We start from the raw sequence: 21,914 nt of genomic DNA on the forward strand, positions 1-21,914 counted from the left end.
CATCTGTGTATACACGGTGTGACGGTGCTTCACATTCTGCAGGCACCTGTGGTATGTCAGGGTTGTATAAAATATGTTCTGTGCTGTCAAAGCCCGAGCTCTGGAAAAGTAGGTCAGTTTTGGTGGAAAGAATGAAGTGGACCTTGACAGTAACAGCGGGAGAGATGCACTGTGGGTCAGCAGCTGTGTAGCTGTCATTTAAAATCACATCCATAAGTGATTTGTGCATTGTCTGGGCTGTATGTAGATATGCTTTGTTTGGAAGTTGATTTCTGGCACACACACCTGGCTGCACTCCATTAAAAATTGTAAGCATGTTCAACACCAAGTTAACATGTTGTCAAACATTGAATTTGTGAGTTAAGATCTAAAGTGCATCAGGTAATAGATACAGCAATTTAAAAAAAAAAAGCCTTTGGGGATTGGGAGACGGCAACTAGGCTTTATCAGTCTGGCTTAAATATTAGACAGCTGGGTAACATTTTTGACACACCTTGCTCCCATAACCCTCAAAGATAATTTCTCGTATCCTTACAACAATGTAGATAAGCCTACAAAGTGAAAACAGGCACGTGTATTAGGCAACATTTGTTGGTATTGTTTCTCAACTATTGCATCAGTGTTATGCTGCGCTTCCTTTGATCCTTAACAGTTGATACAATGAAAGGACAAACACAAGTGAGGACAAACAGATGTCAGCTGTCCAATCACGTTCATGCTTATGTTTATTAACACAATGAAACAATGCGACAAATAAAAACAAACCAGGGCTTGTTTTAAATTCAATACATGCAATAAAACATACATAATATTTAAGATAGAGCCAATATTTAAATTGAATAGTGTCTGGACCATTGACTGTGCTGTACATCCACGTGCCTTACATTCTGAGACACACCCCCTTCTTATTCTTCAGATCACGTGACTCCCTAAGCCCCGCCTTAAGTGGCTTATTTCATATGAGCAAATAACGCACCCACTCACTCACACAAACACACGCACATGCACACACGCACACTGCTCATGTCCCTTTGTCTCTCGCACACTCTCACGCACACTCCTCCACGCGCACGCTGGTGCGTATAAAGCTCCGCGTGGGCCCTCATGGTCACAGTGGCACTGTGCGCCTGACACTTGGGGAGTCGGTTTCCCCCATTGGAGCCTGATGAGTCTCCACTCAGATTAAATGGACGCATAGGCATACAGCACCTGACGTTTTTACAGGTACAATTTTCACTTTTTTCCTCTAGACTCTAAAGCTGATTGTAATTGCAAGAGTGGTTGGGTAGTTTATTCAGAGTTCATTGAGTGACTCCGCGCCCGCAGCTCTATGTAGGCCAAAGGTTACACGCTACGCTGCTGGGAGAGGCGCTATTTCTCCTTTTTAGTATGCCTACTATTCGACATGCCTTTTGTCAGACTGCTTGAATCTCCCACTGCGAGGAGAATGCAAAGCTAAAAAAAAAGTGTGAAATGGTAGTTAATACTGGTGAATAACACTATGTTCCATACATGAGCAGCAGAGCTTTAAGTTGGTCTTAAAATATAATTTTGTATAGGCCTAGTAGTTTTTTATAAGAGTAAAAGCAACCAAACACAAGTAAGGCTGCTTACTAGGCCAGCCCAGGATGTAAAAATAAATTAAGATATGCCAACCAGGTCTGCTGATAAATCTATCTTTACCATTAGGTCAGTGGTTGCTTTTAGGTAACAACATTTTGAACAGGCTAACCCTACTTACACTGAGTCATTATACTTTATCCTGCAAGTAATGGGAATACTCGACTTTCCACCTTTGAACAGTCATTTAGGAGGCTATTTAAACAAAACAGATGAAAAGATTGATGGGTGACTCTACAGGAGCATCTTTACACACTGGACAATCCATATACTTTGAAAATACTAATAAGTACAATAAATATGTTTTCTGTCTTTCTACTGTGGTTTCTCTAATGTGTCAACAGCATCTGCCTTAGTATGTCAGATCATTTGAATGTCATGTCGTTGTCATCTGAGTGTTTCCTCTTTTATCTGGTGTTTGTTTCGGTTTAGTCATTTGTTTCATTCTTACCACTGAAGGTGTGCATTGGGTATGTAGGGGCTTCCCTGTATTGGTTGGGTTAAAAGCATCTTGTTTTAACCAAAACATAGCATTTTCTCAGTTTTGGTGTAAACAGACTGACTGCTAATACCACGGTAGATTACCGGCTACAGCTCTGTCTTAGTTTATTTGAAGCAGGATTTAAATAATCAGGTCCATTTATTGTTATTGACTTATTGTATCTACATAGTTGGATGGATGCATCTTCAGTTATTATAAAAAAAAAATAATAATAATAGAAGACACATTAAGTATTTTAAATGATTTGAGCCTGTTTTTGCTTTGCTGCTGTTCGTAGAAAGAATATTCGTTCTCAAGTGATACATTATTGTCAGTGCACACAGAGGTGGGTAGTACTCTGTTATATTTACTCTTCCATTTACTTTGTATTTGTGCTTTTCAGAGTACTTTTCTAGCAGCAAACATTTACTCCTACTTGATTTTTTTTATTTTTTTATTTTTTTTTAAATCAAAGAAACAGTATTCTTACTTGAGAAAAAGTTTTGGTTACTCTTCCAAAAGTGAGTGACAAAAGCTTTATGATTTGAACACTTGTGTTTTGTGCTGCTCCTCCAGATCTAACTGAAAGTTCACACAATCAGCTATTCCCTTTGTGCTTTGTGTAATTCATATTTTGTCCTTCAAATTACATTAACTTCAAATTAATGTTACACCCAGACAGTTACTCTTTAAGTAACTTTTACTTAAGTATTTTCTTGGACCATTACTTTGTACTTCCATCCATCCATCCATCTTCTTCCGCTTTATCCGGGGCCGGGTCGCGGGGGCAGCAGTCTAAGCAGGGACTCCCAGACTTCCCTCACCCCGGACACGTCCTCCAGCTCCTCCGGTGGGACCCCAAGGCGTTCCCAGGCCAGCCGAGAGACATAGTCCCTCCAGCGTGTCCTGGGTCTTCCCCGGGGCCTCCTCCCGGTGGGACATGCCCAGAACACCTCCCTAGGGAGGCGTCCAGGAGGCATCCTGAGCAGATGCCCGAGCCACCTCAGCTGGTTCCTCTCAACGTGTAGGAGCAGCGGCTCTACTCCGAGCTCCTCCCGTGTGACCGAGCTCCTCACCCTATCCCTAAGGGTGCGCCCGGCCACTCTGCGGAGGAAGCCCATTTCAGCCGCTTGTATCCGCGATCTTGTCCTTTCGGTCATGACCCAGAGCTCATGACCATAGGTGAGGGTAGGAACGTAGATTGACCGGTAAATTGAGAGCTTCGCCTTCCGGCTCAGCTCCTTCTTTACCACAACGGACCGATACAGCGACCGCATCACTGCAGACGCTGCACCGATCCGCCTGTCAATCTCCCGCTCCATCCTTCCCTCACTCGTGAACAAGACCCCGAGATACTTGAACTCCTCCACTTGGGGCAGAGACTCACTACCCACCCGGAGAGAGCAAACCACCTTTTTCCGGTCGAGAACCATGGCCTCAGATTTGGAGGAGCTGATTCTCATCCCAGCCGCTTCACACTCGGCTGCAAACCGCCCCAGTGCCTGCTGCAGGTCCTGGCTCGAAGAAGCCATCAGGACAACATCATCTGCAAACAGCAGAGATGAAATCCTGTGGTTCCCAAACCAGGCCCCCTCCGGCCCCTGGCTGCGCCTAGAAATTCTGTCCATAAATATAATGAACAGAACCGGTGACAAAGGGCAGCCCTGGCGGAGTCCAACATGCACCGGGAACAGGTCTGACTTACTGCCGGCAATGCGAACACAGCTCCTGCTCCGGTCATACAGGGACCGGACAGCCCTTAGCAAAGAGCCCCGGACCCCATACTCCCAGAGCACCCCCCAAAGGACACCACGAGGGACACGATCGAATGCCTTCTCCAGATCCACAAAACACATGTGGACTGGTTGGGCATACTCCCATGAGCCCTCGAGGACCCGATGGAGAGTGTAGAGCTGGTCCAGTGTTCCACGACCAGGACGAAAACCACACTGCTCCTCCTGAATCCGAGGTTCGACTATCGGTCGGATTCTCCTCTCCAGTACCCTGGAATAGACCTTACCGGGAAGGCTGAGGAGTGTGATTCCCCTGTAATTGGAACACACCCTCCGGTCCCCCTTCTTATACAGAGGGACCACCACCCCGGTCTGCCATTCCACAGGTACTGTCCCCAACCGCCACGCGATGTTGCAGAGACGTGTCAGCCAAGACAGCCCCACAACATCCAGAGACTTGAGGTACTCAGGACGGATCTCGTCCACCCCCGGAGCCTTACCACCGAGGAGCTTGCCAACCACCTCAGTGACTTCAGCCAGGGTGATGGACGAGTCCGCCTCTGGGACCCCAGTTTCTGCTTCCTCCTCGGAAGACGTGACAGTGGGATTGAGGAGATCCTCAAAGTATTCCTTCCACCGCCCGACAACATCCCCAGTCGAAGTCAGCAGCTCTCCACCCGCACTGTAAACAGTGTTGGTGAAGCACTGCTTCCCCCTCCTGAGGCGTCGGACGGTTTGCCAGAATCTCTTTGAGGCCGTCCGATAGTCCTCCTCCATGGCCTCCCCGAACTCCTCCCAACCCCGAGTTTTTGCCTCTGTGACTGCCCGAGCCGCGGCACGCTTGGCCCGCCGGTACTCATCAGCTGCCTCAGGAGTCCCACGAGCCAACAAGGCTCGATAGGACTCCTTCTTCAGCTTGACGGCATCCCTTACTTCCGGTGTCCACCACCGGGTTCGGGGATTGCCGCCGCGACAAGCACCACAGACCTTACGACCACAGCTACGAGCAGCCGCATCGACAATGGAGGTGGAGAACATGGCCCACTCGGAGTCCATATCTCCAACCTCCCCCGGGATCAGGGAGAAGCTCTCCCGGAGGTGGGAGTTGAAGACCCCCCTGACAGAGGGCTCCGCCAGACGTTCCCAGCAGACCCTCACAATGCGCTTGGGCCTGCCAGGTCTGTCCGGCTTCCTCCTCCGCCAGCGGATCCAACTCACCACCAGGTGGTGATCGGTTGACAGCTCAGCCCCTCTCTTCACCCGAGTGTCCAAGACACGCGGTCGGAGGTCAGATGACACGACAACAAAGTCGATCATCGACCTCCGACCTAGAGTGTCCTGGTGCCATGTGCACCGATGGACACCCTTGTGCTCGAACATGGTGTTTGTTATGGACAAACTGTGACTAGCACAGAAGTCCAATAACAAAACACCACTCGGGTTCAGATCGGGGAGGCCGTTCCTCCCAATCACGCCCCTCCAAGTGTCACTGTCGTTACCCACATGGGCGTTGAAGTCCCCCAGGAGAACAACGGCTGACTTTGTACTTCTACTTGAGTAATATCATTTTGATGTAACCTTACTCTTACTTGAGTAAAGGTTTTGGCTACTCTACTCACCTTTACACCGTAGTACTAACTAGTATAGTCTTTCCATGTAAGCCATATTGGTGAAAGTTGTTGTAGATGTGTTATAATAACTGTTTTATTATTATTATTATTATTATTATTATTATTATTATTATTATTATTATTATTATTGGCCCATTGTTCTTTCTCCTTGGCCCTCACCAGTCACAAAGTGAGAAGCATTGTTCTCTGTCATTTTCTTATTATTAGTTTTTTCACCCATTTTTCACCCCCTGAACGTCGATGAAAACACGGTGGTATAGGATCGACCGGTCTGGCAAATTTTTAGGCTATTTGGGCAATTTTTGCATACACTCACAAAAATTGGAACAGTGATACACTGTGAGACAAGCAATGCACTGAACCCTGCCCTGCGATGGACAGAAGTCGGACATCTCAGATAGAAAATTCATCTGATTCATCAGATTTTTTGTTTTTAAAACATATCGAGTCCCAGGTTTTTGGTCCAAATGAGCTCATATTTCACATTCCATATTGAGGAAAAACAGACAAAAAAACACCTTTGCTTCCTGTTTTTTTCATGTCTTCTCACGACCACCGGCATTGGCCTACACAGCTCACGTTCAAGTCACGGATGCGTGACTCTGGCCTGAATGTAATGGATGATAAAGCCTAAATAAACTTAACACTACAGCGCCCCCTACCATAGACATGTAACGTCAACTTTTTGGGATTCCTACGAAATTTGCTGAATAAATGAGACCCATGACAAGAAACAAAAAAATGTATTACGGACATGGGTCATTTTTCACGATTGTCCAGCAGGGACGCAGCCTCCAAAACAAACCAGTGAAAAATATTGAACAGGCATTTGTCCAGACAGCTCAAATTCACATCGTAGATGCGTGATGGATTCGTATGAAATTTGGGGAATAAACTGATGCATGGCAAGGAGTAAAATAATGACGTGGGTCATTTTTCACGGTTGGCCAGCAGGGGCGCAATGACACCTAAAAAAATAATTTAAAAATGTCTTACACACACACACTTGCTTGGCCGAGAGAGCTCAAAATCACAGGAGCAGAATCCAAACAGGAACAGAAATAAGAAAAAAAATCACATGGCCACTCCACACATTAGCACCCCCTATAATACACGTAAAAGACGCAACATTGTCCAATTGCACCATAGCTGTATTATGCACAAGGTTGCTGGTTCAAAGCCAGGGACACCACCCCCACACTGGGGGGGGGGGGGGGTGGGGGGGGGGGGGGGCGCCTGTATTTTTATTTGGGTTTTTTGTTTTTTTGTACACACTAGATGATTACAGTTTTATTCATACACAATCACAGCAGCGACGGCTCATCTTTCAAACAGCAGAGGCTCTAAACTTGGTTCATAACGATTTCACGATTTAGCAATCTTTCAAAGTTTCGATTATTAAATATCTGAATTCATCAAATTAATTCAATGAATTGCCAGCCCTACTGTGTCATTGAAATCACACTTTAATCTGGAACTATAGGCACATTTTTTTTGTAGTTAACTGTTGTGTGTCCACTGGCTCCAAGAATTTAAAGCCACAGTATGTATTTGTCTGAAAATGTGTTTATGCTTTTTTATTTCTTCTTTCTTATGAATGTTTTTGTTGCACTGACAAACATAGAAAAAACTTACTGTGAGCAGACTTGCATCTCCACAAACCTGACTCTTATTTGAGCCTCTTCCTGCTTGTTTCCATGGAAATATTGTTCCATTGACAATAATATCCCACAGTGTGGGATAAAATGTTTCTGTCGCCATGGAGAATGTACTGAAGTAACCATTTTTAACTCTCCATGGAATCATACAGATGACGTGCCACCTCCAGAAAGTTACGTACTATCACTTTAAAAGACAAAAGGCACAAAGGTAAACATAGACTGTAGGTAAACATCCTTACAATTAATTGTATACAATTCTACATTCACTCTTTTTAGAATTCTTCTCAAAATTCATATTGTAATACCTCTTCAATCGCTGAGAGTTAACAACTTGTAATACATTTGAGCAGTGATGGCCTGATGGCCAGTCACTACTAAGTGATTATTTATGAGCGCTACATTACAACATGAAGTCTGAGTTTATATATTTATATGCTTTCCCCTATCTGACCCAATCCAACTCTAAATAAACACTCCTGAGCAAACAGAACCTAAGATGCTCCTGGACAGTGTGGCCATGCACATTGCTGTGGATTGTGTGGACTTAAATAGCTCAAACTCTGATGTATTGGCACACATATTTTCTACACTCCCACATCTAATCCAAGCCAGCAGCACAAATGCAACATTGATGTGAGAGATGCTGTACAGGACTGAGCTGTACATGAGTGAATGCACTGAAATGGCGTCTTTTGTGCCCTATATACAAATGTACACAAGTGGGAGTGGAAACATTTGTTCGAGAGGGTTAGATTTAATCATAGAAGAGACTATAAAATAAGATCATTATAGTGTTGAAACATTCAAGCACATCAGATAAAAATAATATTGAATAATTATAACACATAAATAACACATAAAATCTAACACAACACTGTGCCAGCAGAGTAAAGCTATAAGGCTAAAAAAACAAATATATAAACACACACTCACTCCCTTCTTGTGCTGTTCGTATAAATCCTTATAATCTACATAAAATCAACTAATACAAAATGACTACATCATCCAGTTAATTGACTCAACAACAGCCCTACAATGAGCATTATCATTTTATAAAGAAATGCAAATAGTTTAAATAAACAAAAATAGTCAATCTCTAAACTATAAATTAACATGTTTCCAAATATAAATATTATATCATTATTGGTGTTGGTCAGCCAAAATATAAATAGCATTTACACTGGATACATCATTTCTTACAAACCACTAAACACTGCTTTTTCTGTTTCAGTGCGATGGATAAGACCTTTGCTCCTGATGTCAAGGTCAGGCTTGAAAAGAGTACCTCCCATCTGCCGCTCAGCCCCCACAGCAGGGGGCAGTGGTCCAGTAAAATTGAGTTCCTTCTGGCTGTAGCGGGACAGATCATTGGCCTTGGGAACGTGTGGAGGTTTCCCTATCTGTGCTACAAGAATGGAGGTGGTAAGTTTACCGTGCATCTAATAGGTAATTGTTTGGGCTGGACAACAGGTCAAATTGGTTTATGTTTAACGTCTCAGTTACTTGACCTATCTACATACAAAAACAAAACCTAGCACAAAGTTGAATGTATATACTCTGTCACATACACACTATATGCTCTTGTCAGTAGAAATAAAGAAAAGCATGTATTGTGCTACAACGGAAGGCATGCTTGTTGTCAGTTGAAGGTCACAATATGATCACAGTATGGAGTTATATTGTCCCCTGCCCTCCATCTGAAATTATGACATGTAGAACAAGAATGCCACTCACTGACTGTATATCATGTCCTTATGTCCTCTTTTTTAATACATCCTTATAGGAGCTCATTTTACACCCTTACTTACCTTTAAAGTAATTTGATTAATAATATTGAGTCTTTTATTCAGGAGTCTTCTTCATCCCATATGTGTTGTTCCTTTTCACCTGTGGGATTCCTCTGTTTCTCTTGGAAACCTCGATGGGACAGTACACCAAACAGGGTAGCATCACGGGCTGGAAAAAAATTTGTCCCTTATTTCAAGGTAAATTGATTAATCACATTATTCATATATAAAAAGCATATACAAATGGTTTTCAATATTCATTTCCTGGGCCTAAACACTACAGACTTTTAATAAATGCAGCTTCACATAAAAAAAAGTCACGGTTTTACCTCCAAAGTTTGAACTCTGCTCCAGTCCGCATGCTCTGACCGTGGATTAACTGTAGACCCCTAAATCAGAAAGACCCAAGTCGATCATTGACTATTAGAAATGACGGAATCTTGATTTTACAAGAGACATACGGAAAAATCAACAGCTCACTCATTCACTGCTTCTGTTATTGGTATTAGGACAAATTGGTAATAGTATAAATGTATTCCTGGTCCACTAGACACTGAGTTTTCCATTGGTCGTGTAGTTCATGTGGTAAACAAGTCCGATGGCAGCCAGGGCACATTCCTGCTCTGAGTGAGGGCCAGAACCCAACAGACTGGTATTGTGCACTCACACTGTCATTACAAATCTGACTTGGAGATGTGGAAAAATGTATTTATGGAATGAATAACTGTTTCTGTAAATAAGAAGCACAGTGTAACCTTAATGTACACTACAGATAATAACCTGTACAGTGGCTAGATTGTTTTCATTCTGTGTAAAAGGTGCATTTTATTCGTGGAGGTAGAATAGCAGCAGGTGAGAGCTATGGTATCTGTCCCCACACTTGAATAAAGAAATTATATTCTGAAACAACTGAATAAACACTGAATAGGTTTTAATATGGAGAATACTGTTTTATATTACATACCTGAAAATGTTCTTGGAAGAGAAAAGATGTTTCTTTGTAGGTTTATATTTTAAGTAGAACAAACACATGCACGTCCAGGTGAGTCTAAATGGTGAAATAGTAATAGTGTGACTTTTCATCCACAATCTTGTTTAGTGAACTATTTCTTCTCACATTAACAGATGTTCTCTCTGTCTGGCCCTTGTGTGAATAATTATTACCTTATGCACGTCATCTGTTTAATTATGGAGTCACTTTTTGAATGTGCTCAATAAAAACAAGACCTGACCAATTTTGTTACATTAATGAATTTATAAGATAGTTTTAAAGCAACAAAAATAGCGACACAAGGATTTGCAGTTATGACAGTAGCACACAAAGGATATTATTTTCTGTGTTTTTGTATATTCATTATTTTTCTGTCTCTGTTTCTGCAGGGATTGGTTACGGTAGCCAGGTGGTTGTTTTGTACTCAAGCATCTATTACATTATTATTTTGGCCTGGGCATTCCTGTATCTCTTCTCATCTTTCAGCACTGAACTTCCCTGGGCAAGCTGCAGAAACAGCTGGAACACGAGTAAGCAATACTAATGCAACTGGATGCTGCCATTGTATTTAGATGAACATAATCATGGTGTATATTGTCTTGTCTAGAAACATGTGTGGAATTCGATCGATTGAGTAATTTAAATGTGACCATAGCGGCAAATGCAACATCACCTGTGCGAGAATTTTGGGAGTGAGTACAACGTTGAAACCATAGCCTACTCTATGCTGCACATTGATTATGTAGTTCTGAATAAGTTTGTTTTGTAGGAGAAGAGTTTTGGACCTATCAGGAAGTGTCCATGAGCTTGGGGGGATCCGATGGGAGTTGGCTATGTGCCTTCTGCTTTCCTGGGTATTATGTTACTTTTGTGTCTGGCAGGGAGTGAAGTCCACTGGAAAGGTAAGACATAAGGGTTAGAAACAACTTTTTTTGGGTGGGGGAATTTTAAAGATTATCAGATTGTTATATTAAATTACAATACCATTTAAACAACTGTTCTGGGACATATTTGCTTTGTCTTTTGGCTCTAGAGTTGCCACAACACATCATCAAACTCTCTAGATGCAGTGAAATGAGTATTTATTCTTACCAGATTATACTATTCTGGCAAAACCCGCCTGTTAATTTAAGCTAGGCATTAAAAGAATTAAAACTGGCTTAGGTAAATAAAACAAAGATGGGGTTGTTCGCTAGAGGAGTTTCAGTCTGTAAAACTGGTAGAGGGTGTTCCTGGAAACACGGATCAGACTTACAAAAACACTCAATAATACTTACGTGTTTTTCCTGGCTTAGGTAAATGTCATATATCTGCCAAGCCAAGTTTTAAATGTTTATTATACACCTTTATTAATACACCTTATTAAAACACCTGTCCAACTCACTGAATCTGCTGGTAGAGAAAGTGCAATGAATGATCAGATTATGTAATTGTAGGTTGTAAAAAACATGACATGCATATTGTCTAGAGAGCCATATGAATTAATTTGATGATAGGACATTAAAAGTACCCACAATATATACGGTAATACTGTAAGAAGGGCTGTACCCAAACCAAATGAGGACTGAACTATACAGGCTTGAACTAGTAATAAAAACAGGACTAAACTATGCCAAACTAAAGAAGGACCTAAACATAAATAAAAGCAGTGTAAGAAAATTACAATGAAAAATTATTTAAAACTTGTTTTTAATCACTTCTTAGTTAATAGTTTAATCGTTTACTCAAAAGTCCTCCCCAACATTGTAAATATGTTTCAGGTGGTCTACTTCACTGCCACATTCCCCTATTTGATGTTAGCAGTACTTTTGGTGCGGGGTCTGACACTGCCAGGAGCCTTAAATGGTATTAAGTTTTATTTGTACCCGGACCCGTCCCGCCTCAGTGACCCTCAGGTATGAGCACATCTGCATCCCCAGCAGACACACATTCCTCAATAGTCACATGTCTAGACTACATATACTTTATGGTCCCTTCTGGCTGTTTCCTATCAACTGTCATGCTCTTGCAATCTTTGCTTTTGAAATATTCTGAAGAGTTAAAAAAAAAAAGTATCTTAAAGGTTCATGACAGATATTTGCACGTATTTGATTAGAATCAGCACCACATATATAGAAGGTGCACTGTGTCCCATTTCTGGTGGAGAGTCGACCACTTGCCTTTTACCTGGAATGTTTCACAGTGTGCCTACAAAAATATCTGTTACTTCACCAAAAAGACACACATATCCAGAAACGTTAGTAGCGTGCAGGACTGCAAAAAAAACAAAACAAAAAATAAAAAGCAAAATCATGTCACAAGAATTTGCTAGACCAACAGAAAAAAAATGTATATATATAATCTTATCTGCAATACCTGTGATTTAATCAATGCAAACTTAAGCACATTATCCAGATAGATAAGTTTAATGGCATTCTTTAGAACATTACAGGCAAAGCAATACGATGGGGACAAGCATGTGGCAGACTCTCATTCTGAAAAGTGATATAGTGCATATTTATGGATGTGATATGAATGGGACAATTACATTTAAATTTTGAGTTGTGTTTTAATTCTGTAACAATAGTGCAGGCCTATGACTAGAAATCAATCCCCTCAGTATTGTTGACATGTGAAATGGCTCTCTTATGTTATAATATAATAATATAATATCTGTCCTATCTGTTTTATAGGTGTGGATGGATGCTGGGACTCAAATCTTCTATTCCTATGCAATCTGCATTGGGTGTTTAATGGCTCTCGGCAGCTATAATAAGTACAATAACAACTGTTACAAGTAGGTTTATCACAGAAAATCAAACATAGTTATACACCATTATAGTTATATACCATTATCATAAACTATTATAATATTATATTTTCAAAGAGATAAAAAAAAATTAAGTATTTTTTCTGTTGTGGTTCTTCCAGAGATTGTGTGTACTTGTGCCTTCTAAACAGTGGGACTAGTTTTGTAGCTGGGTTTGCCATTTTCTCAGCTTTAGGCTTCATGGCGTATGAGCAGAATACAGAAATATCAAAAGTGGCTGAATCAGGTAAGGGCAATTTAATCGGGGAACTAGTGCTTTTAACAATCGTGTTAAAACTGTGAATAAGGGGTTAAATTTGTCTCATAATTAAACAAATATACAATTGTTTTGCATATTTTTCTTCATAAGTGTAACTTGGAGCTGTGTGTTATGTTCCACTTCACAATGTAGTGTTCTATGACTCCGTGTCATGTGTTAAAACTACGTAACGCACAGCTCCAAGTTGTTTAATGCTTAGGTAACACACTGCTCCTCATTGTTTAATCCTGACTTAACGCACTGGTGACGGTATCTGGACTCCGGCGTACATTAAAACTGCTCTTCGTTTCATCCATGGTCCCACCAACTGAAACGGGTTTACTTTTAAATCTGACGACCTTTTGGCTGTCTGTGGATGTTCAAAGCATTACTTATTTCTGTTTTAATTGAAGCTAGTTCCTGTCTGACTGTAGTTCATTTGGTTACCCGTTGCTATGGTGATGCTCATGGCGTAGAGATATACTGTGATTGTGAACTCTTGCCGTTCTGTGCAGTTATACAAAAATAGTGCATGGCAATTCTCACTGACTGTGGTATAAATGCTGTTATCGATGTCCTCTTATAATATGATTTCCTCGTTTCAGGTCCTGGTTTGGCATTTATTGCTTATCCTCGAGCAGTCGCCATGATGCCTTTCCCTCAGATTTGGGCCATTTTCTTCTTTATTATGATCATCTTACTGGGACTTGACAGTGAAGTAAACATGTTTTTCAATAATTACCTTCATGTAGCATCATCATTCATCCTATAAATGTATTCCCGTGATGAAACAGGTCTCGTTATATGGATCGACCAAATATATAAAACAATTGCAATGTATTTCTTTCGCTGACAGTTGGTTCTTGGTTTACAAGAGTAGACAAGGGGCTCATCTAGGACTCATACCAAACTGACAGGTGTTTTTTTATGGAATGATCAACATTTCAGTAGTTTCCAGGAACTGTCAAAGTAAAATAGGATTAGCATCAGATGAATTACCAAGTGAAGGATCCACCATCTTGCTTGTTTTATTAGAGGTGTGATTACTTTGTGTAGAACATTTCAAAAATATAGCATTAAACTTGGCCTGAAGACATCACCCACTGCTTAAATGCAATACCATGGGACATTCCAGGCAAAAAAAAAAATCCCCCCCTCTATCCCCCTCCAGAAATGTTACATAAAGGCGTAGCAAAAAAAAAAAAAAAACAGAAAAGAAAAGCTGCTGCTATATATAGTTGAGTACTATTTAGTAACTTAAAAAAAGCCAAATTTTGCCCAAATATTAGTCTAGGCTATCGTTTTATTCTTCAAGAAACCATTTACTAAATTGAGTTATGAATTGTCTTTCAGTTTGTGGGACTAGAAGCCTTGGTTACAGCCATTTCAGACCTGTACCCCTCCTACTTTCACGTGGGACATCGGCGCAAGTTCCTTCTTCTCTCCATCTGTGTCGTCAGCTTCTTTATTGGCTTGATCATGGTTACAGAGGTAAGCAGCGCCAACAATATTTTTGGAGAAATATTGAATTGCCTTCTTTTTCTTTTGATTCTTACAATTTGATTTACAATTTAAACTAATAATTGAATCACATGCATTTCAGGAACAGGAATAAACGGTCCTTGCATTGTAAGACTGATTAAATACAGAATAATTTTATGTTTTTTGTAAGATCCACACATATTTAATAATTGCAGGTGTTGAGCGTTGATAATTGCAGCCATTCAAATTGCAGTTTCAGTTCCATTGCGAATATAGCAGTCCTAGAAAGGCATGTTGAAACGTCTTGTGTCTTATGTAAGCTGTCAAATGACTATGTTTGGGTTTTGTACTTTTCATCTCTCCAGGGAAGGGTCATACTACTTAATGTAAATGCAGGCTTTTTCCAACAATTCTGCACTAACTGTAAAAATATGTGACAAGGAAAAAAAACTGCTTGAGGAATAGTGATGACGAACTCCCGTTATCATTTGTATGAGGGTCAGCTACTAATCTACAACTCTTATTTAGGTTTGTTGAAATTGTTAATATTGATCAGTGATGTTTGAAGGTTCCCCACGGGTTCCTAAATTGAAAATGTAGATGATATTTGGCACAGATATTTTTTCTAAGCTGCCGTCTTTGCTCACATGTCATTCCCGTTGTCCTCAGTGTCAGATGTGCCAGTTTACAGACTTGTGAGTTCAGATGGAAATAGAAAAACAAGTAGGCTAAAATGCGTCCTTACACAATCATGCAACACATTATTTATTATTATTTATATATCTCCTAACCATTCAATTTGTGGATATTTTTACTAAAGTCAAAAGATAATTTGTGAACTTTACTCCATCATCATCATTATCATCATCATCAACAACACCTGTATGCAACATTTTTCAAAAGAAATTGTTAACCATTATTGTAACAGCCTAATTTTTGTCTGAAATCCATGGTTAGATTTAAAAATATTGATTTTGGTGTCTGCAAATATCTATTCTACATCCACCACAGGAGCAGCCCAAGTTGGATATCAGTATCGGCTGAAAAAAACCCCCATTGCATCATTTCTATTTAGGACGTGCACGCCACTGTAACAGTCAGAAGAGATGAGAGGGGGGCTATTGTTGGCTGGTTCATGTGCAAAGATAACAGTCTTGTGCTTTGACTTTTAGGGGGGGCTCTACATCTTCCAGTTGTTCGACTACTACGCCTGCAGCGGCATGACTCTGCTGCTCTTCGCCTTCCTTCAGTCTGTGTCCATTGGATGGGTCTATGGTCAGTTTTATTATTAATATGAATCCTCTTTCCTTTGGATTTTTTTCTTCTTAATTTTGACTGTTGCTTCATACATCATAGCAATTTAAAAAGTTAACAGTTTTTAAGCTACCGTAAATTTCGGATTATAAGCCGCTACTTTTTTTCCACGCTTTGAACCCTGCGGCTTTTACAGCAGTGCGGCTTATATATGGAATTTTACTGGATAACGGCCCCTGGGGGGCGCTCTCTAGCTGTAAACGTAAAAGTGAGACAGACGTGGGGAAAGATTCTGCTCTGAAGAATTCACTAGTTTTGATTTTGAACGATCATTTTGCGCATCATGAAATGGATATGATGCAGTTTTTAAGATAAAGAAACAGAAAGGAAACAGAGCAGGGGTCGGCCTTTAACACGCAAAGAGCCATTTGGACCCACTTTCCACATAAAATAAAACACTGGGAGCCGCAAATACTTTTTGACATCTAAAATGAAGATAACACTGTATAATAACAATAATGTAACGGAATAATGTAGGTTTTACTTTCACGGACAAGCCTTCTACACGTGGCAGATAAATATGGCAAAAATAACTTAAGTGCATAAAAAAATACAACTCACCAAACCGCTGCATCATGCATCGCGCTGATTATGTGATTATGTCTACTCTACTCCGCAGTTTCTTTAAAAAAACAACAACAAAAAAACTCGTAGCGTATCGTTTAATCCCAGGTGCTTATTCTCCATGTGCCAAAGCAGTTTTGAAGGTTTCATTGCCTTATTTGCTTTTCCCGTATGTTACGCAGAGCGGACTCTGTGCGTGAGAGTCACCTGCAGCGACAAACCCAGATTTTAAGTAGGCATTGTCTGTTAAATTTATCTTTCTTTTTCTTGGAGATCGTAGTCTCCTCTTCTGGCTCCTCAGTTGTCCTTTCCCCCTTTGTTAAAAGCTCTCCAAAGACTTTTGTTTTGGCTCATTTTCACTCGCTTGTGGCTCTACTTTTGTGCGTCGTGTCTGATGTGTTATACGTGAAACGTCATCGCGGAGACAAGAGCAGATAATATACTTGCTACTACATCAAATAGATTTCTGTGGCGATTTCCAGCAGGATTTTCATGATACATCTACGGACGAGCTTATTAGTGTGTCATTAGGGACGGGCCAAAGTTGCTCCTGACCCCTGTGCGCACAACGTCTGAAAATCAGGGCTCTTTACGCAGGACTGTGAGCTGTGTCTGTGTCAGTTCCCAAGCCACGCAGAGCCGGAGTATAAGGCTGAAAGAGGCGCATACGGCTCCGGAGCCGCGAGTTGCCGACCCCTGAAATAGAGCCACTGCACGTAAGCTCGACATCAATGAATCCAACTTGGTCAATGTAAAAAGACGACAAAAGTTTTCAGAGGAAATAAAAGCAGATTTTCCGTGTTGGTGCAGCTTTATTTTCTAAACCTGCAGATGTGTTCATCCCGTGTTGTTGTCGTGTTGGTGCCAATTTTCAGGCACAGTTTAAAAAAAAGCGTGTCGGTGCAGCGTCTTTCTGTGTAAATATCTCATGTTACAATATGAAAACCTGCGGCTTTTATTCAGGTGCGGCTTATATATGTACAAAATTGATTTTCTCTTCAAATTTAGCTGGTGCGGCTTATATCAAGGTGCGCTCTATAGTCCGAAATTTACGGTAATTATCTTTGAATTTATTATTAAAAAGGACATGAGGTTGGACTTTATATGCAAGTATGCTAAATATATATATATATGTATTATTATATATCTATTCACAGGTGCAGACCGTTTTTATGATAACATTGAGGACATGATTGGATACAGGCCTCTTCCAATCATAAAGTATTGTCTTAAGTTTGTCACACCAGTCATCTGTTTGGTAAGTAGCACATGAGATGAAATATTGACTCTGCATGTCTCATTAGAGTAGAGTTAGAGAGAGTTTCACACTTTATAAGAATTATCATGGAAACAAATTGTAATTTGATTATATTAAATTCAACTTTATTGGCATTCCACTTTTACTTGTGCACTCCAATGAAATGCTAAACACTATATAGACATATCACTGGAATTCTATGGTAATAGTTTTTACTTGTTTTTTCTACAGGGGACATTTGTATTTTCTCTGGTCAAATACACTCCTCTGAAGTTCAACAACATTATAGAGTATCCATGGTGGGGCTATGCTCTGGGCTGGTGGTTCACTCTCTCCTCCACTCTCATGGTCCCAATCATTATGGTCTACATGTTGAGCATCACCCCAGGAACACTACGAGAGGTTAGTTTTTCACTCCATGTTGATTTGAATGCAGTCACTATTCATAATTACTCATCACATTTTCTTTAATAGAGATTCTCCACCCTGTGCACACGATCAAATGACCTGCCTTTGACGAAGCCGGAGAGAAAAGCCCTGGAGCTGCTGGACATGAGCTCGTGCATCGATAGAAAGTTGTCCCAGTGACAACTTTAAGGCACAGTTCGGTTTGTGCACTTTTTTAGGTTTTAAAAATGTGTAAATGTGCCATAACATTTTATTGTAAAACATTCCTTCTTTATATACACACTGTGTATACAGTATGGACAGCTTTCAGTGTTGAATATGGTCAGATTTATGCAATTGAATATTTTCTCTAATTACAATTTGCACAAAGACGCACGAGCCGTATCATTAGCCAATAAAGTGTCTCCTCTTTCCTGCTGAAGTCAATGACTTTCTATTTTTCTTTTTACTCAAAAACTGTGAAACTCCATGTCCACTCCTCAAAACTGTAGCTTCACAACAGGCGGTTTGTATATAAATATTGTGTGCAACTAACTATTTTAATAAATAAGCCATTTAAATAGTTGAATAACTGCCACTTGTCAGCATTAATGACTAAGTAAGATGTAATGATTTTTTTATGTAATATAAGTGTATTAAGTAGTGACCTCCCAATCACTTTCTTTATTTATAATTTGTTTTGTTTTTTTATGACAGAATTATCAAACTAATGGTGAGTGACTGTCAATTATTGCCTTACGTTTGATGTGTGATAAAATATGAATGCTGTGACTTTTTTACAAAGCAATTCTTGCTTTTAGTGTAAACAATGACTGTAAAAATGCTTTTGAATAACAAAAAAAAACAAAACATATAACCTTTTAGTTTTAACAGATGCCATTTATGTAAAACAATTACATTACTTAATAAATGAAACATTTATTTTTTTAATGGTGTTGTAAAGAGTTAACTCTGGAAACAAATAAAAGTTATTATAAATTTGCTGAGTGTTAATGTTCTACCAGATTTGTAGTGCATCGTATCTTCTCCCGCAGTGCGAGCCGGGCTCTGAAAAAAGAATCCACTAGAAGAAATTATCAGAAGACAAATGAACCATTGGAATATGTAACTACATGAAACTACATTCATGTTTAAATTAACCAAATTAAAACCCCACTACAAAATGCAGATTTGGTGATAAATGTGGAGGGATGGAAACACGAGTAACAATTACACTTTTAAAATGCAACTTTCAGATTTATTGTTTACCTTAAAGTGCAAAAAATAAAAAATATATATAAAGAAGACATGAACAAAGGTACCATACATTGTTTTTTGTTGGAAAATATTTAGTTTTGCATACATGCCATGTGTCTGAAACAAGGATCTTGTTTTGCCTCTTAAGGAAGGAGAGTTTGGATTGTTGTAAACATTTTGGTACATTTTGGGCACTGCAGTGCTCTCTAATCTCATATCGGCCTCCACTGCATTAAACGTTGTGATTTGTCCAAATATTTCCTGTTATTTGCACAAAGTTGTTTTCAAATGGATGAGTGCAGCGTCAAAGGGGAATAGATATCCTGTATGTCCTTCAGTGCAACTAACTAGAAAAAGTACTTCATGCTCTTTCTACTGTACAAAATATTGAATGTTGAGAGCCAGAAATACTTGAAAACATCAAGCCACAAGCTATTTTAAAAAACCTTGCTAACATACAACAATATATATTAACACACATACATACATACAGTCATTGTACACAAGATATTTAAGACAGCTGAGGTTTCATTTTGAACCGATCTCAAGTCTACAATAGTCCAGATCATATCTGGACATTTATAAATCGAAAACAGTGTTGATTTCACCCTCACCAAAGTGCATCATTGTCAACCATCAAAAAAACATTCACACCATAAAGAGTAGATGCACAGGATGCTTAGGTCTGAAGGCAAGAAAATTGTAAAACAAAGCATTTAGCTGTGAAATGTATCAAGAGATAACGGAGTTTAAAGCTTAAGATTATCTACATCTTACATACTGTACATGGACAGTGTGAACATAATGGTCAGTGCCAAATATTTGAGGTTTGATGAAGAAATCTTAAATGCTATTTCTGTTTTTCTGCCTTTTCAATTAGGTATAATAACTGAAAGAAATGCTTTTCATTTACTGATTTGGCAAAGGCTTTACATCAGATGCCCTTCCTGATGTTATTTATACAGGCTTTGGGCAAAGTAATGTTCTTTTAAGCTGCCACCAATTTGCAAATCAATTTATACAAATTCCCTACTCTTAAAGGCAGTCCAGTCAAAGATACAAAGCAGGTATCTCAGTAAACTCACCTACTGGTATCTTATTCAAAATGATTCAGTTCATAATAGACACAACAAATATGATGGATAAAAAACATATTTAGTGTCTGACTATGGTCCAATTGCCAATAAATAAAACTTTATCAACAAGGAAATCAGCAACAAACAGATGTTTACATATGTGTAGATAAACATCTGCAATGTGTGCTGCTTCTTAGATAGATCCTGCATGGGCACTTTCTTCACATAAACTTTTACTGTTCATATTAAAGTACGTTGTTTGACACTGAAATCTACACCAAGAGATGACCAATTAAAGGTGCAATGTGTAACTTTTTGGGAGCAGGGTCTGCCATCTAATTATTTCCACTGGGATGTTATTGCTCAGCCAAGAATGTTCCAGAGTATGGCAATTGGCCACCAGGTCAAGTAATATGTGAGATTTGTGGTGAGGTGAAGCCCTCACAGTAAGAATGAATGTTTTTCAAGGTATTTTTGAGCAGTACTACTAGAAACACCCTTACCTCACCCTAAATAATTACTGAGCTGTATACACGTTTAATGACATATTGTGAAACATTCCAGGCCACGAAATCACATCTCCATGGAGACAATCAGGTGGCAGATCCCAACCAGAAATGTTACATAGTGCCTGCAGCACAATGATGTGTGTAGTCAGATTTCATTCCATTTCTAACAGACCCAGGTTCTGTTCTGTAAATCAACAGATTTAAGTATCCACATAAACAGAGAAACAAAACCATGAACGGCCTGTCACATTGGTTCACCGCTAGATTGCCAGACCGATTATGTGTTGCACAATACATTTAACCTATGTTCTTGATGTGTGTTATTCACCATCAATGATCCTAAAGTCAAATCTGATCTGTATATTTTGATACTGTAAAGTTGCTTCTTCTAGCTGTATTTTGACAACTTTGATGCGACTTATTACACTTTATTTTTTATATTGCACATCAACAAAATTTCAAGTCAGAGTTCCGAAAACACCGAAATGGGTGCATGCAGCTGCTCCCGAAAAAACAAATGTACAAACCGATCTGTTTGAGTCTGCAAATGACAGCATAATCCAAAACAAAATAAGAAAAAATACAAATCTTTTCTTATCAGTTCTTCTTTCCTTGTCGCTCTGGAAGGTCTTGCAGGAGTGGTCCGCCGGATATGGGAGAAATAAGTTTGGATTTTGAGGCTAAACTTTCTGTCTTTGCTCCAAGGATTTTGGGAAAGCAAAAGGGATGACAGTTCAAACTCCCTTTAGTTCAATGGTCTTTATATAAGAGGTTCACTCCTGAGACGCACTCCGTGATCGCCGTCGTTTGCTACAGACTTCACCATTCATGCAGTTTCTGAGGCCATCATCCCTCCGCCTTTTTGGCCTGACATTAACCTGTTACACGTAAAAAAAATGCATTCAAATAAAATACTTATAATTGTATTTCACTGTGTATAATGTTTAGATTTTTGTTTTGTTTTGGAAGTATGTTACAAATAGTATTAATCATCCAAAGTCTGTCGTATGAAAATTCAAATATATTCCAAAAGTAACTGAAGATCAAGCAGCTACTTTGTGAGGACCCATAAAAGACCTTTCCCCATTCAAAAGATATAATACTTTTATTTAAATT

General features: G+C 39.7%; 2 protein-coding genes across 3 annotated transcripts in view; one reads left to right on the plus strand and one right to left on the minus strand.

The window, feature by feature from the left end:
* Positions 1-1,020: 1,020 nt before the first annotated feature.
* LOC117370669 (sodium- and chloride-dependent GABA transporter 2-like) lies at positions 1,021-18,957 on the plus strand. The gene is made up of 15 exons (XM_033966148.2): positions 1,021-1,224; positions 8,358-8,548; positions 8,977-9,111; positions 10,294-10,434; positions 10,512-10,596; positions 10,674-10,806; positions 11,665-11,799; positions 12,577-12,680; positions 12,815-12,939; positions 13,557-13,669; positions 14,305-14,442; positions 15,606-15,708; positions 17,469-17,569; positions 17,801-17,971; positions 18,044-18,957. Exons 2-15 carry the CDS (start codon positions 8,362-8,364, stop codon positions 18,155-18,157), a joined length of 1,785 nt encoding a protein of 594 aa, XP_033822039.1. The 5' UTR covers positions 1,021-1,224; positions 8,358-8,361; the 3' UTR covers positions 18,158-18,957.
* A 403-nt stretch (positions 18,958-19,360) lies between these two features.
* Positions 19,361-21,914, minus strand: part of fkbp5 (FKBP prolyl isomerase 5) — a 52,179-nt gene continuing 49,625 nt past the window's right edge. For both annotated transcript variants that reach the window (XM_033966151.2, XM_033966149.2), the window contains exon 11: positions 19,361-21,676. In XM_033966151.2, coding sequence (XP_033822042.1) covers positions 21,572-21,676 — 105 coding nt within the window. In that variant the 3' untranslated portion in view covers positions 19,361-21,571. The remainder of the gene's footprint in view (positions 21,677-21,914) is intronic.

The sequence above is a fragment of the Periophthalmus magnuspinnatus genome, chromosome 5, assembly GCF_009829125.3.
Source record: "Periophthalmus magnuspinnatus isolate fPerMag1 chromosome 5, fPerMag1.2.pri, whole genome shotgun sequence".
NCBI classification, from domain to species: Eukaryota; Metazoa; Chordata; class Actinopteri; order Gobiiformes; family Gobiidae; genus Periophthalmus; species Periophthalmus magnuspinnatus.